Source organism: Orcinus orca, chromosome 6 (genome assembly GCF_937001465.1).
Source record: "Orcinus orca chromosome 6, mOrcOrc1.1, whole genome shotgun sequence".
NCBI classification, from domain to species: domain Eukaryota; kingdom Metazoa; phylum Chordata; class Mammalia; order Artiodactyla; family Delphinidae; genus Orcinus; species Orcinus orca.
In genome coordinates, this window is record NC_064564.1 from 7,527,509 (window position 1) to 7,542,315 (window position 14,807).

The window sequence follows — 14,807 nt, forward strand, 5'->3', positions numbered from 1 at the left end:
GGGCTCGAACCCGTATCCCCTGCATTGGCAGGCGGGTTCTTAACCACTGTGCCACCAGGGAAGCCCGACTTTAGACTTTTAAGACCGAAAATTTTAGAGTGTTTATCATATACCTTAAAGAAATGAAAAACCATATTTGAGTATGAAATAAACTCATTTCATACTCTCAGGTATTTTGGGTTTGAAAATTTTCATAATAAAAATTGTGCAGGAAAAACTACTCAAACAACAACAACCACAACCGTTTCAACAACTCCCAGTTATCTGGGATAAAACACAAACTCTTCCATACAACTGCATCAACAACCCACCTCCTCATCCCCCCCCTTCCACCTACATTCCAGTAACAGCAGGGCACCATTCGCCTTTACACTTCTTCCTTTCCTTGCCACCAGGTGCTGTTGGACATCCCCCCCCGCCCCCCCCGCCCCCCCAGCTCCAGGTCAGAGGTCACCTGCGGAATTCAGGACGTCCCCACGCCGCAGAGCCCCGTCCTCTCATTCCACCAGGTGCTGTTGGACATCCCCTCCCCGCCCCCCCCAGCTCCAGGTCAGAGGTCACCTGTGGGATTCAGGAAGTCCCCACGCCGCAGAGCCGCGTCCTGGACTGTCCTTGTGCGGCCCTCCCTGCTCTGGGATTCCGCACTGGCGCGCCTGAGGAGTTCCACAGCTGTCTGCCAAAAGGAAATCAACTCAGCTCTGCCATTCGAGTCCTCAGGTTACATGTTTTCTCCAAAATAGTCAATTAACAAGCATTATTTTTGACAATTCATAAAGGCTAACCGGGTGCCGGCGCGGAGCCGGGTCCGCGCGTAAACTCAGACCGGCTGCCCACGGAATCAACGCTCCCGCCACGGTAGCCCAGTCTCCACGCTGCTGGACGCCGAGGTCCCGCCGGCGCCGAACGCGAACCTGAGATCCGCCGGACTGCGCGCAGTGCCCTTCGGGGACAGCGGCCCGGTGCCACCTCAGTCCTCTCGCGAGGTCACCAAGACGAGGACCCCCACACCGCGAGGGGCGTGACCCACCAGCTGGGAAAGGTCGCGCCCCTAGCCGGCCCCGCCCCAAGGCGCCACGGCCCCGCCCACTGCCTCGCACGGCCCTCCCACTATCCACAAACGGCCCGCCTACCGCTCCTACGCGGCCCGCCCCCTGGCGCCACAAGTCCCTCCCCATCCTCCACAAGCCCCGCCCCTGCTCCAAAAGGTCCCGCCTACTGCCTCCACGCGTCCCGCCCCCTGTTCCCACACGGCCCAATGGGCGTCTACGCGGCTCCGACCGGCCGTTCACGGCTACGCGGTGACGTCAGGCGCCGACGCACCTGTCGGCCCTGATAGCGCCGCTCCTGTCGGCTTCCTGGGGTCGGTGGGTCGGGCGGGACGGTCCCGAGCCGCAGTCCTTCCTGCGGTCCCGTCGCCCGCGGCCGGAGTCGGGCCGAGCGCCGAGAAGGGGTGCTGGTGGCCGGCCGCTCCAGTTCCTCCCCGAGTTGGAGCATGGCTGCAGCTGCGGTCCCTCCAGAGGGAGGTGAGCTCGGAGGCGGTCGTGTTTGATTCGGGGCAGCAGCGGGTCGAGTCCAGGGCCCCGGAGCCGGCGGCTGCAACTTGATGCGGCTCCCTCCCGGCTGAGCCCGTGGGTTGCGGTCGCGGTGGGGCTGGCCGCGCCGGCCGCCCTCAGATGCGGAGCCCGCCGGCGGCGCAGGACGCGGCCCCGGGGCTGCTGTCTGTCTCTGAGCGGCGAGGTGAGTGGCGGCGGCGGCAGGGGGTCCGGGGCCGTGGCTTCCGCGGGGCAGGGGCGGGCCGCTAGCCTCTCCGTCCTGGGACGCTGACCCTGCCCGCAGCAGGTGTGGCCCGCGGGCGTTCTCTGAGCTTTCACCTGCTTCCTTCGGGAACCGCCGAAAGACCTGTGAGCAGAATGGACGTAGGTGCCAGGAAGAGATTAATTGTGGGTTTTACTTTTGCGAAATTTGCCCAACTATAAAGTTCAGTGTCTCTTTCTTTAGATTTATGTGTATATCAAGACATAGTTTGTGTGTATATGTAACATTTGTGTTTTGTTCTTAGACTTGGACCGGAAACCACCTTAGACTCAGAAATCGATATTGTATATAATGTGCTTTATTTGTATAGCATTTCAAAACCGGAGCACCTAGAAGATAATTACACATACTTTATGCATATTAGAGACCGAGATTTGTGTTTCCTTTGGAAGAAAATTCTTTTTTTTTTAATAAGAAATGAATCAACAGTGACCGGTACCATTTTTTCTCTTTGGTAATTCAAAAGTTCAGTTCTGCAAACTATAAACTTTTTTGAGTTTACAGCATGCAGTTCAGTTACAGCAGCGTCACTGTGGTTTGTCTTTGATTGTTGAATCTTTCCAGAAATGCTTTACTTTTCATCTCTCAAGAGTTAATTTAGAAGAATCTTTTCTTGATGAGGTCGGCATGGAAATAATTTAACTGATGTCAGTCAATTTTACTTGCTTCTGTGAGTCACTGGAAAATACTGTCTGTGTAGCACGGGAGTACACAGAGAAGTTAAAATGCTCGTGTGTAGGTTGTTGATTTCATCCTAAAAGGTGCTGTTGCTGATTTTCTTGTTACAGACTGTGGCTTAAAAACCAGGTGTGTGCCCTGCAGTTATTTACTCAGGTTAAGCCAGTTTTATGACCTCTGGTTAATAGGAACAGCCACTGTTGGAAGAACCCAAGGCAGATTGCAGCTCTCCCACACCTAACTCCCCACACTCTTCAAAGACTGAATCTTTGTTTGAAAAACAGGTCACATTATTTTAAGAGATCAATATGAATGTATAGTACCTACAACTTTAGTTGGAACTTGTGTTTTAGCATGTGTTTTCAATCATACATAGCTCATTAGGAATGCCAATATTTAACCTGGTTTTGGATATATACAGTTTAGGGGAAGGATTTGCTGAGGTTAGGATTTTATGTCAGTGAATTGGCTGTTTTCCAGGTCATGTTGATGATAGGCTTTCCATTTACTGTTGTGACATGTTGGTAATAATTTTCAGATGGCTCAGGAAGCCAGATTTGATCTCTGTGGTGGGTCAGATATCAAAGCAGTATCCTGTGAGGTTTGGCCACTATCACTGCTTTGTAGAGCTTTCATCTTAGTTTCCAGTCAAACCTTTCAGCAGGGATCTAAAATATGATGTGTTAATATTTACTGAGTGAATTCTATGGTTCAGGATCTTTCCTAAGTGGTTTTGTGGATTATCTCAATTCTCACTCCAACCCCTTGAAGTAGGTACTTTGATTTTTCCCGTTATAGAGCTGTGGAAACTGAGGCATAGAGGATTTAATTAATTTGCCCAAGGTCTCAGTCAGTGTCAGAACTGAGACTGAAGCCTGGCAATGTGATTTCAGAGCTCTTGCTCTCACTGGCTGCACTTCATTGCGAGCGAGACTCAACAAAATGCTGGAAGAAAAGATGGGGTGAGAGAGATGGCAGCACAGGTCCATTTATTCTTCAGTTATAAAAATAATGTAAAATTACAGAAACTCTGGAAAATCTTTTTTTAATCCTCATGCCACTACTCTAATAAACTCTTCTTGTGTTTTTTAATTATGCACTTTCACATGTGTATATAAACATTGTAGCTATGATACATTTTGATTCTTAAAGATCAGTGTTCTTCGGTTAAGTATAAGGTTAAATATAAAATGAAAGATGAACCCACGTGGGGAAAATGCCCATTTGCATTGCTGAAATATAGAGAGATTTGATCTGCAACTTTGATTGGAACCATGTCAGGTAAATACATTTCTTGCCCTCATGGGGAGTAGTTGAACAGTTTCTGTCTTGTAAAGTCATGGAAATTCTTTAGTTTTCAAAGTCTAAGTCTTCCACAGCATCTTTTTGTTGGATTGTTTACCCTTTTACTTGTTATAGTCTGACTTTTATATTTGTGTGTGTGTTTTTCCTTTTAAAATCATCTAGCAGTTATCTTTTGACTGGATCTAAAAATATTTATGAATCTGGGAAATTTTCTTCAGCATAGAAAGCCACTTTCTTTAGCAGGTTATCCATTTAATACTTTTTTGAAGAGAAATATCTAAGGTGCAGCGATTTGGACATGCAGCTAACTTAATGGACAGTAGGATAAAATACCAGGAGATATTACTTTGGGGAGAAATGCGTTTCATTACTGTCATGTCTTGTAAGTACTGACAATTTGTATTAGGGTAAATTCTTTTTTAATATGGTGATGTTCTGATCTAAGTTTCATGATGTTATAATGGGTAGAGGGGTCATTCCCTGGTAAAATAAATTTGAGAAACTTTTAATAAATTTTGTTTATGAAGTTAATGTTTACTACAGGTTTTCTCAAGAACCTTTCTTATTCTGTTAACCATTACAGTTCTACACAGGGTATGTTTTATTACTCAGACTTATCTGACCACGAAACCTTGCATTGGACTTGTGTTCTCTGCACACACTCACTTATCGCCAAATGTCTTTGTCACCTTCTTGGCTCCATGGCTTGATTCACGCCAATGCTTCACTGTTGCTTCAATGAACTAACCTCTTCTCCCACCCCTGCCCCATAAAATCCCGCTTACCTTTTTTTTGGCCACACCACGTGCTTGCAGGATCTTAATTCTCCTCCCAGAGTTTGAGCCTGGACCCCTGGCAGTGAAAGCACGAGTCCTAACCACTGGACTGCTAGAGAATCCCTCCCACTTACCTTTTAAGGTCCAATTCAAGTGTGTCTCTTCCAAAGAAGTCTTCTCATCATCAATTACAAATGGATGCAATCTTTTCCCCGAGCTCTCGTAACAATTTCAGTGTCTTCTGTGACATCTGTCATGCGTTGCCTGTCATTATATGGATATATAGTAATTTATAGGAAAAAATTACTATATCCCTTTTGAGGACAGTATATTATGTAATTTATGCTGAAGTTTATTGAAAGCTGTAAGGCCTGTACAGATATGATGCCATTAATAAATAAAAATTTTATCTGTATTTTTTTTACAGTTTCTGGTACACGAGTCGCCATTTTACAAACTTTAGTAAATGTGTAAGTGATGGTGTTGAAATTCATTGTCACGTTTTAATCTTTGACAAGTCTTTCGCACACCTAGTTCTTGAAATATTTACGTGAGGAAGCTCCTTACTTCCAAGTGGCTACATCAGTCAGAGTTCCACCTCCCCGCGGTTATTGCTGTTGAGACTTTGTTTGTTTTTAAATTTTTGGCTGTGTTGGGTCTTCGTTGCAACGCACGGGCTTCTTATTGTGGTGGCTTCTCTTGTTGCGGAGCATGGGCTCTAGGCGCGCGGGCTTCAGTAGTTGTGGCACGTGGGCTCAGTAGTTGTGGCTCACGGATTCTAGAGCACAGGCTCAGTAGTTGTGGCCCATGGGCTTAGTTGCTCCGCGGCATGTGGGATCTTCCCGGACCAGGGCTCGAACCCGTGTCCCCTGCATTGGCAGGCAGATTCCTAACCACTGTGCCACCAGGGAAGCCCTGCTCTTGAGACTTTTGTTCATCTCTGGCTGCTGACATTTGGGATTTTCTTTTCTTCTTTCTCTGGGGTTGACTGTGCCTGCTGTTCTGTCAAGATAGCTGACTGACACGCCTTTGCAACTTAGCCATGGTCCTCAGGCCTACCCAGTCCCCTTGATGAGAGGGCAAAACCTTGTTGGAAGCTATGAAGAAGCAGCGTGCCTCTCTCAGGCTCTGAGTTCCAGGTCTCCCTCGTTCTGCTCCCCACCCCCCAGTTCTGGTGCTGAACCGCTCAGTGTCTGCAGTTCGGGGGCTAGACTGGTGCGCTCAGGGTCGCCATCCCCTCACTGCAGTCTGGCCTGGAATAGGACTAAAGCCTGGGTGTGTAATCCTGCTGTTGGAAAGAACGCTCTGGTTCTGAGTCCTACAAGCTGCTGGAGATTGCACTTTGTTTCTTCCAGCTGTTTTGAATCAATCAAGTAAGAAACCGAGCAGATACCTCAGATTTCTCCTTCATGTTCCTCGCGTTTTGTTAGCTACCGTGGCCTCTTAAATGTCCCTCGCAGCCGTTCCTACTTCTTCATGTGGCCATGACTCAGTTCGGTGGTGACCTCACTGTGCTGTGTCCAGGGCTCTTCAAGGTCTCCTGGAGTCCTCCCTGGGTCACTCTTGCCCTTCTCCTCTGCCTTCCACGCTGCTGCTGCTGTTGCCTTGTTAAAGTTTGTATCTGATCAGGTGATTTCTCTTTTAAACCTCTTAATGGTTTCTCACGTGTTGTCACGAGTAAGTTCCTCAGCAGGACCTAGGAGCGCCTGCCTTTCTCTGGCGTCCGTCCACCTCCTCGGCTACTCTCCAGCCCCAGCCTCTTCCATAAGCTACCCGAGCAGGTCTTATTATGCTGCTGTGTTTTTGCATGTACTTTTTTCTTTTCCTTTATTGACTTGGCACCTCATAGTTGGCCAAGTTGATGCGTCCTAATCCTTCAGTACTCATTTCCTCTTTCAGTGTTTGCAGACTTTCCCAGGCAGCAGCTTGTTCCTGCTCAGTGTCATCATGTACCTTGAGCATACTTCTCCTCTGGCGCTTCTCACACCATATGTCATTGTTTGTCTGTCTTTCACGTTCACTGCCTTGGGAATAGGGACCAAATGCTGGGCGCTCAGCAGATGGTTGTTAAATGCATTAATCAGTGACTCTCCAAACTGACTTTGGCTACTAGGTAGATGGTGATCCTGTAAACTGAGATAGGGAGAGGGGGAGGACGAGCAAGTTTGGGGCAAATAAGTATTTGGCTTAGGTCTTGTTGAATTCGAGTTCCCATGCAACGTCCAAGTACAGATGTATCCGTCATCCGTTAGGCATTTGCTATTCATTCATACTATAGACATTAATTGATCCAGCAAGGTTCTGTAGATATAGACCAGGCTATTCCAAAATTTATATGGAAAGGCAAAGGAACTAGAATAACCAAAACAATTTTGAAAAATAAGAACCAAGTGTGAGAAATCAATCTATCCAATTTCAAGAGCTCCAGTAGGCAATACTGTCCTTACTGCTCTAGGTATAGACACACAGATCAACGAAACAGAACAGAGAAGTCTGAAATAGACTCACACAAATATGCCCCACTAATTTTTGACAGAGACCCCCAAACAATTCAGTGGAAGGAAGATAACTTTTTTTTTTTTTTGGTGGTACACGGGACTCTCACTATTGTGGCCTCTCCTGCTGCGGAGCACAGGCTCCGGACGCGCAGGCTCAGCAGCCATGGCTCACGGGCCCAGCCGCTCTGTGGCATGTGGGATCTTCCCGGACCAGGGCACGAACCCGTGTCCCCTGCATTGGCAGGGGGACTCTCAACCACTGCGCTACCAGGGAAGCCCAGGAAGATAACTTTTTTGGCAAATGGCATTGGAGCAGTTGGATATCCATACGTCCAAAAACAAAAACAAACTTCAACCTGTGTCTTACAACTTATACAAAGATTCACTCAACATGGACCACAGACATAAATGTAACATGTAAGGCTATAAAAATTTTAGGAAAAAATTTAGGAGGAAATCTTTGGTAGGTAAATTTCCTAGAGTTGACGCCAAAAGCACGCTCCTTAAGGGAAATACTGACAAGTTGAACTTCATCAGAATTGCTTTTGCTCTGTGATAGACCCTATCAAAAGGAAGAAAACCAAGCTAAAGAGTGGGAGAAAATATTTGCAAGCAACATATCTGACAAAGGACTAGTATCTAGAATATATATTCTAAAATATGAAACTGGGCAGTAAAACAATCCAGTTAGAAGATCGGCAAAAGATATGAACACTCATTTCACTGAGGAGGACATGCAGGTAGCAAGTAAGCACATAAGAATATGTTCAACGTCATCAGCCATTAGGGAAATACAAATGAAAAGAACAGTGAGATACCACTACACACCTATCGGAATGGCTAAAAAAAAGAAAGAAAGAAAGAAACCGACACCACCAAGTGCTGGTAAGGATGTGGAGAAACAGGCTCACCCATACATTGTTGGTAGGGCTGTAAAGTTGGGATGTTAAACTGGCAGTTTCTTTAAAAGCCAGCCATGCAGTTACCATATGGCCCAGCTGTTGCACTCCTTAGCTTTTATCCCAGAGAAATGAAGCCTTAAGTTCACAAAAAATCTGTACGTGAATATTTATAGCAGCTTTGTTTATAATAGCCCAAACCTAGAAAAGAGGCAGATAATTCTTCCACGGGTGAATGGTTAAACAAACATGTGGTGTGTCCATATCGTGGAGCACTATTTAGCAACGAAGAGGGAAGAACTGTTGACACACAACCCCTGGATGGCTCTCCAGAGAGTCTCGCTGAGTGCAGAGAGCTAATCCCCGAAATGGTCGACTGCACGATTCCATTTATACAACGTTGTTGAGGTGGAAGAGTTTTAGAAATAGAAAGCAGATTATGGGTTGCCAGGGGTTAAGGAAGGGGTGGGGGACTGGAAGAGAGTGGGTGAGGCTGTAAGGGGCAGCACGAGGGGTCCTTGTGATGGAAAGTTCTGTGCCAGTCAGTGTCAATATCATGATTGTGCAAGAAGTTACATGGAAGAAACCGAGTCAAGGGTATAGGGGGCTCTCTGTTATTTACAGCCACATGTGAGACCACAGTATCTCGGAACAAAAAGTTTCATTTAAAAAAGTGAACCCCTCGTAGGTGTGTGGTACTGTGCTAAGCATTGCAGAGTTGAGTACAGATGGGCACAGCCAGGCCTCATGCCACCCTCCGGAGGGGAGGACTTATCACGTGAATCGGGGTGACGTTACACCTGGGCTAAGTGCTGTCAAGGAGAGGTGTGAGAACTCACAGTGAGAATTTGACCTGGTCAGGGAAGCCTGGCCCGGGTAGGAGGTAGGTTAGGAAGGCTTCCTTACAGCTGCGTGACTTTGGGCCAGTTACTGCAACTCTTTGTGCCTCAGTTTCCTCATCTGTTAAATAAGGATGATAACAGCACCTAAGATTTAGGGTTTTGGTTGTATTTAGTACCAATCTTAAATGAGTTAACTTGTAATGTGCCTAGGATGGTGCCTGACATATAGTAAACTCTGCTTGAGAGGGTTTCTTTAAATTGATTAATTAATTTTTATTTTTGGCTGCGTTGGGTCTTCGTTGCTGCACGCGGCCTTTCTCTAGTTGTGGCGAGCAGGGGCTACTCTTGGTTGTGGTGCACGGGCTTCTCATTGCGGTGGCTTCTCTTGTTGCGGAGCACAGGCTCTAGGTGCGCAGGCGTCAGTAGTTGTGGCATGTGGGCTCTAGAGCGCAGGCTCGGTAGCTGTGGCTCACAGGCTTAGTTGCTCCATGGCATGTGGGATCTTCCCGGACCAGGGCACGGACCCATGTCCCCTGCATTGGCAGGTGGATTCTTAACCACTGCACCACCAGGGAAGTCCTTGCTTGAGAGTTTGTTAACTGAATAAAGGGATGCTTGAGGTGAGAGCTGAAGAATGCCTCGGAGCATTACCTAGATGAGGAGGTGAGGGTCTGTTCCCGGCCCAGGGAGCAGCTAAGCCTAGGGAAGGGGCTGGGGCCGGCCTGGTGCGACTGAGAGGGAGATGTTCGCCCCGGGAGAGACAGCAGAGGCCAGGCTGCATGGGCTCTGTGCGCTGTGTGGAAGAGTTTGTCTGCTAAGCATGGTGAGAAGTGATTAAGACCTAAATCCATGGCATGTGCAGAGATGACCCATCAGACCTGCTTTTAGAAAAGACCATGCTGGCTGTGGTGTGATCAGATGACAGAGGTCAGGGTGACTGTACATAGATCATTTGGGTGCACTGCAGTGCACCAGGCCTTCTCCCTAGAGATTTTCACGGGTTAGCTCTACTCTTCCTAGCTCTGCAAGAATGTATTTGCAAGCCGCTGTGTCTATTATAATGTTTTGTAATGGTTTTAAGTATATTTTTGACAATTTAAAAGGAAAAAAATGACTTTGTAGTATTGTTTTCATTTTTTATATGCCAAATTTCAGCTGCTGTATTATGGTTTAAATAGCCTTTTGTAGTCAAGCCTGGGAATCGAGTTTGAAACCTAGAGTGATTTAACACTGGTGTCCAGATTCCTTCTGTGTATTTCTTTTATGCTACCATAGAATCTTGACTATTTTATAGCAGTGCTGTGCAATATAAACAGTTGTGCTGCAAATTCAAGAGACATGTGAAATTTTCAATTTCTTAGTATACACATTAAAAAGGTAAAAAGGAAATGGTGAGATTAATTTTAATAATATATTTTATTAAACCCAGTATATCTAAAGTGTTATTTCAGCATGGAATCAATATGAAATTTTTAATGAAATACTTGACATTCTTTTTTGTCATGAAGTCCTACAAGTGCAGTAGGTATTTCTCCTTAGAGCCGTGTTTCAGGACTAGTGGCTGCTGATCACACAGGTCAGCTCTACAGGTTTCTGGGTTAATAAGAATAGTTCTTTTTAAGTTATTGAATTTATAGAAATAGGAACCCATGCAGGCCTGAGTTCAATAAACCTTTGGAACAGAGTTGGTTGCTCTTGTTATAAGGAAAGGTATGGAGTCTAGATGTCTCAGAGGTGTTCGTGATATGAAGTTTTTAGACATTTTGAAAGGATTAAGTTAGCAGTCATCACTAGTGGTTTTTGAGGACTTTCAGGGATAAAATGTAGGAGCTATGTTGGAACTTGCTGATTGAGGGCCTAGGACACAGACAGTTTTATTTTAGAGCGATTTCTCAGTGTTCTATAGCCTCTAGCGAATTAACGCTCATTGACGTATGTTATCACATGTATTAAGCGCTTCTAGTGTGACCGTCGTGTAAAGAAGTGAAGAATAGAATGTCTGTGTCCTTTGCAAAATCTTAGCATATGTGCTTTGCTAATCAAAATTAAAATGACTCTTGAACTATTAATCCTTATTTTCTTTTAAAAGCCTTTTAGTTATTTAGTCAAGAGGCACAATATTGAATTTGATCACCTCTATGGATACTGCAGAGTTCTTAGCATAAATAGTTATTTTCATACTATTCTATTTTAACATTTACCTTAAAATAAAACTTTTTTTTTTTTTTTTTTTTTTTTTTTTTTTTGCGGTACGCGGGCCTCTCACTGTTGAGGGCTCTCCCGTTGCAGAACACAGGCTCCGGACGTGCAGGCCCAGTGGCCATGGCCCACGGGCCCAGCCGCTCTGCAGCATGTGGGATCCTCCCGGACCAGGGCACGAACCTGTGTCCCCTGCATTGGCAGGTGGACTCTCAACCACTGCGCCACCAGGGAAGCCCAAAACTCTTGTTTTAATTAGTATATTCTAACAAGTCTCAGTATAATAGGCTGTCTTTGGTGGAGGTAATCATAAAACATTAATAAAATTGCAAAGTGGTAAATACTTAATGTTTTCTTTGTAACTTAGGTGCTAGGTTTTGGTTATTCTCCCAAGACCAGATTAACACTGTTGTAGAGAGGATTTGTTTATTGAAGACTGAATTCATTTCTGTTTTTTCACCTGGTTGATTGAGAAAACAGTCTGGCATTTTGACCACTATTATCTGTATATTATGTTCCAGTCACTGTGCCAGATGCTGAGACTAGAGCTCTCAAGCTTCACCTTCTCTCAGGTGGTCTTTAAGTTAGGGAATTTATATAGTATACCTTTTAAAAGTAGTTATCAGTATTTTATTTTTCTAAAAAGTGTTAAAGCTTTACAAATAATTTTTTTTTCACTACAAATAATTTTTAATCGTTGCAGCTCTTTGAGGTGGTTTTTCCATGTGCCGAAGGAACATTTACTGAGAACAAGAGATTATCTTAAACCCCTTCAAATCTTCAGTGCTAGAATTCAGCACTCGAATTGGAGTGCGCGTCACTCCATTCATCCTTTACTTTCTATGTGTACTCATCATGACAAAGCTAAGAAGTCTTGCTTTACCAGGCTTACTGGGTGGACCGCTCCTACGGCTTCACCTTTCAAGTCCCACACACGAACCTCTCAAGCCTGTTGCTGGTGTCTAGCTCACTAATGTTGAACTGTCATTTGGGTGTTGAGCAAGTAGGTGGATGCATTTAAAACATCAAACTATTTAGGAGTTACATTGTTTTTAAAGTATGGAGTAAGAACAGTGAAACGTGTGCTTACTTGTTATCTGCTGGGAAAAAATAGAAATCGTGACCTATTATTCATACTTTTCATGGCTGATATTTGACCATGGGCTCTGAAGGTTTAAATTTTAAAATGGGGACTTCCCTGGTGGCGCAGTGGTAATGAATCTGCCTGCCAATGCAGGGAACACGGGTTCGAGCCCTGGTCTGGGAGGATCCCACATGCCACGGTGCAACTAAGCCCGTGCGCCACAACTACGGAGCCCATGCGCCACAACTACTGAAGCCTGCGCGCCTAGAGCCCGTGCTCCGCAACAAGAGAAGCCACGGCAATGAGAAGCCCGTGCACCGCAATGAAGAGTAGCCCCCGTTCACCGCAACTAGAGAAAGCCTGTGCGCAGCAACTAAGACCCAACGCAGCCAAAAATAAATAAATAAATTTTAAAATGATGAAAGGAGAATGAAATTTTAAAAATGTGTAAATGACAGTATTTTAAAATTAGTATTTGCATCTGGTAAGGTATTCAAAAGGGGCATACAGTTTCCCTCTCAGACCTGGTACTTCAGTCACTTTTCCTTTTCCCTGTGGGGAGCTTTCTTGGAACTCCCTCCGGAGATGGACTGTACATACACAACCAGTTGTGTACTGTATTTCATCCTCTACCACAGCCCCCCTTTTTCGGGGGACCCCCCACATATATTGTAGTGTACTATAAACCCTTCTCTGTACTTTGTCTTTTAACTTAACAATTGATCTTGGAGATTGTTTTATACCACTACCTGAAGAAATTCTTCATTCCTTTTTACAGCTTCTTGGTGACAATAGAATTATTAAATGATCCCCAAAGACTTAACACAATAGAGTTAGCTATTGTTACAGTGAATCAAGTTAGTATATATATATTTTTAATACAGAGATCAGAAGTTTCCGTCGACTTATTAAAGTAGACGATTTTTTTTTTTTCCGGTATGCGAACCTCTCGCTGTTGTGGCCGCTCCCGTTGCGGAGCACAGGCTCCGGATGCGCAGGCTTAGCGGCCATGGCTCACGGGCCCAGCCGCTCCGCAGCATGTGGGATCTTCCCGGACCCGGGCACAAACCCGTGTCCCCTGCATCGGCAGGTGGACTCTCAACCACTGCGCCACCAGGGGAGCCCTAAGTAGATGATTTTTATTATATGTTGGGAAAATGTTAAAGCCATTTTTCCCCCTTTGGTTTTTCAGATAAGCAGACAGCTAAATGGAGTCTGAGCAGCTGTTTCATAGAGCCTACTATAGAAACAGCTACAACAGTATAACAAGTGCGAGTAGTGACGAGGAGCTTTTAGACGGAGCAGGTGTGATTATGGACTTTCAGACTTCTGAAGATGACAACTTGTTAGATGGTGACACGGCAGTTGGTAAGTTTGGCATTACAACTCTTAGTATTTATAGTCATGAATGTCTGCTAATAAATATATACATTGTTTTATTGAGGTCAAGTTTTGGGGTTATTTTTCTTTTTCACTGTGGTATTTCATGTAACATAAACTTAACCATTTTAAGAGTGTACAGTTCAGTGGCATTTAGTACCTTTACAGTGTTATGCAACTACCATTTGTGTCTAGTTTTCATTACCCCAAAAGAAAGCCTTGTATATGGGTACACTTTAAAATTTTAGTATACATAGTACAGAGAGGTATACAGCTGTAATTGGAGCTGTCAGAAGAACAGAACTGATGGGATACACAGAGAGAGAGAGGCATGTAGAAAGAGATTTATTATGAAAGATTGGCTCATGTGATTGTGAAGGCTAAGTCCCACCGTCTGCCATCTGCAAACTGGGGACCCGGGAGAGCTGGTGGTGTAGTTCCAGTCCAGACCCAAAGGCCTGAGAACCAGGGCAGCCAGTGGCGTAATCCCAGTCTGAGTGCGAAGGCCCAGACACAGGAGTGCTGATGCCCCAGGGAAGAAGAAAGATATCCCAAATCAAGCAGAGAGCAAAGTTTTTAGTCTACCAATTCAAATGCTTATCTCTTCTGGAAAGACCCTCACGGACACACCCAGAAATGATGTTCTGCCAGCTATCTGGGCATCCTGAAGTCCAGTCAAGTTGACACATAAAATTAACCATCACAACAATCATCATATCACAAGCGTGGAAAGTAATGAATTTCTACAAAGTGAACACACTTATATACCTCAATCAAGAAATAAAACATGACTGGTTCCCCCAGAATCCTCCCTTGTTCCCCCTTCCAGTTTCAAAGGTAACTATTATTTTGATTTCTATCACCACAGACTACTTTTGCAGGTATTTAAACTTTATATAAATGGATTAATACTATATATATTCTTTTGAGTCTGGTGTCATTTACTTATGTCTTGATTCATCTGTTTTGTTTATATAGCAGTAGTTAAATTTATTTTCATTGCCGTGTAGTATGCCATTGTGTAAATATGCTGCAATTTATCTGTTCTACCCATCATATATTTTTAAAGGGTATTTAGGTTTTTTAATTAAAATTTTTTTTTTTAGATTTTGGCTATTAATAATAATGGTGCTGAGAATTTTCATATACATATATTTTAGTGCATATCATGTACACAATTCTGTAGGATTTATACCTCAGAATCGCATCTCAGGTTGTAACCTGTACATTCTGTCAGCTGTGTGTGAGTTTTGGTTGCTTCACACCTTCACCAATACTTGATGTTATCAGTTTTTAAAATTTTAGCTATTCTAATTGTGGGTGCAGTAATC

At 44.6% G+C, this 14,807-nt stretch overlaps 1 protein-coding gene across 3 annotated transcripts in view; it reads left to right on the forward strand.

The window, feature by feature from the left end:
* The first annotated feature begins 1,308 nt into the window (after positions 1 to 1,308).
* The window catches only part of CLCN3 (chloride voltage-gated channel 3), an 83,366-nt gene continuing 69,867 nt past the window's right edge, over positions 1,309 to 14,807 (forward strand). The window contains exons 1-2 of one of the 3 annotated variants that reach the window (XM_004278668.4): positions 1,309 to 1,737; positions 13,289 to 13,464. In XM_004278668.4, coding sequence (XP_004278716.2) covers positions 13,305 to 13,464 — 160 coding nt within the window. In that variant the 5' untranslated portion in view covers positions 1,309 to 1,737; positions 13,289 to 13,304. The remainder of the gene's footprint in view (positions 1,738 to 13,288; positions 13,465 to 14,807) is intronic. The other 2 variants (XM_033403575.2, XM_004278669.4) reach the window with 2 other exon arrangements.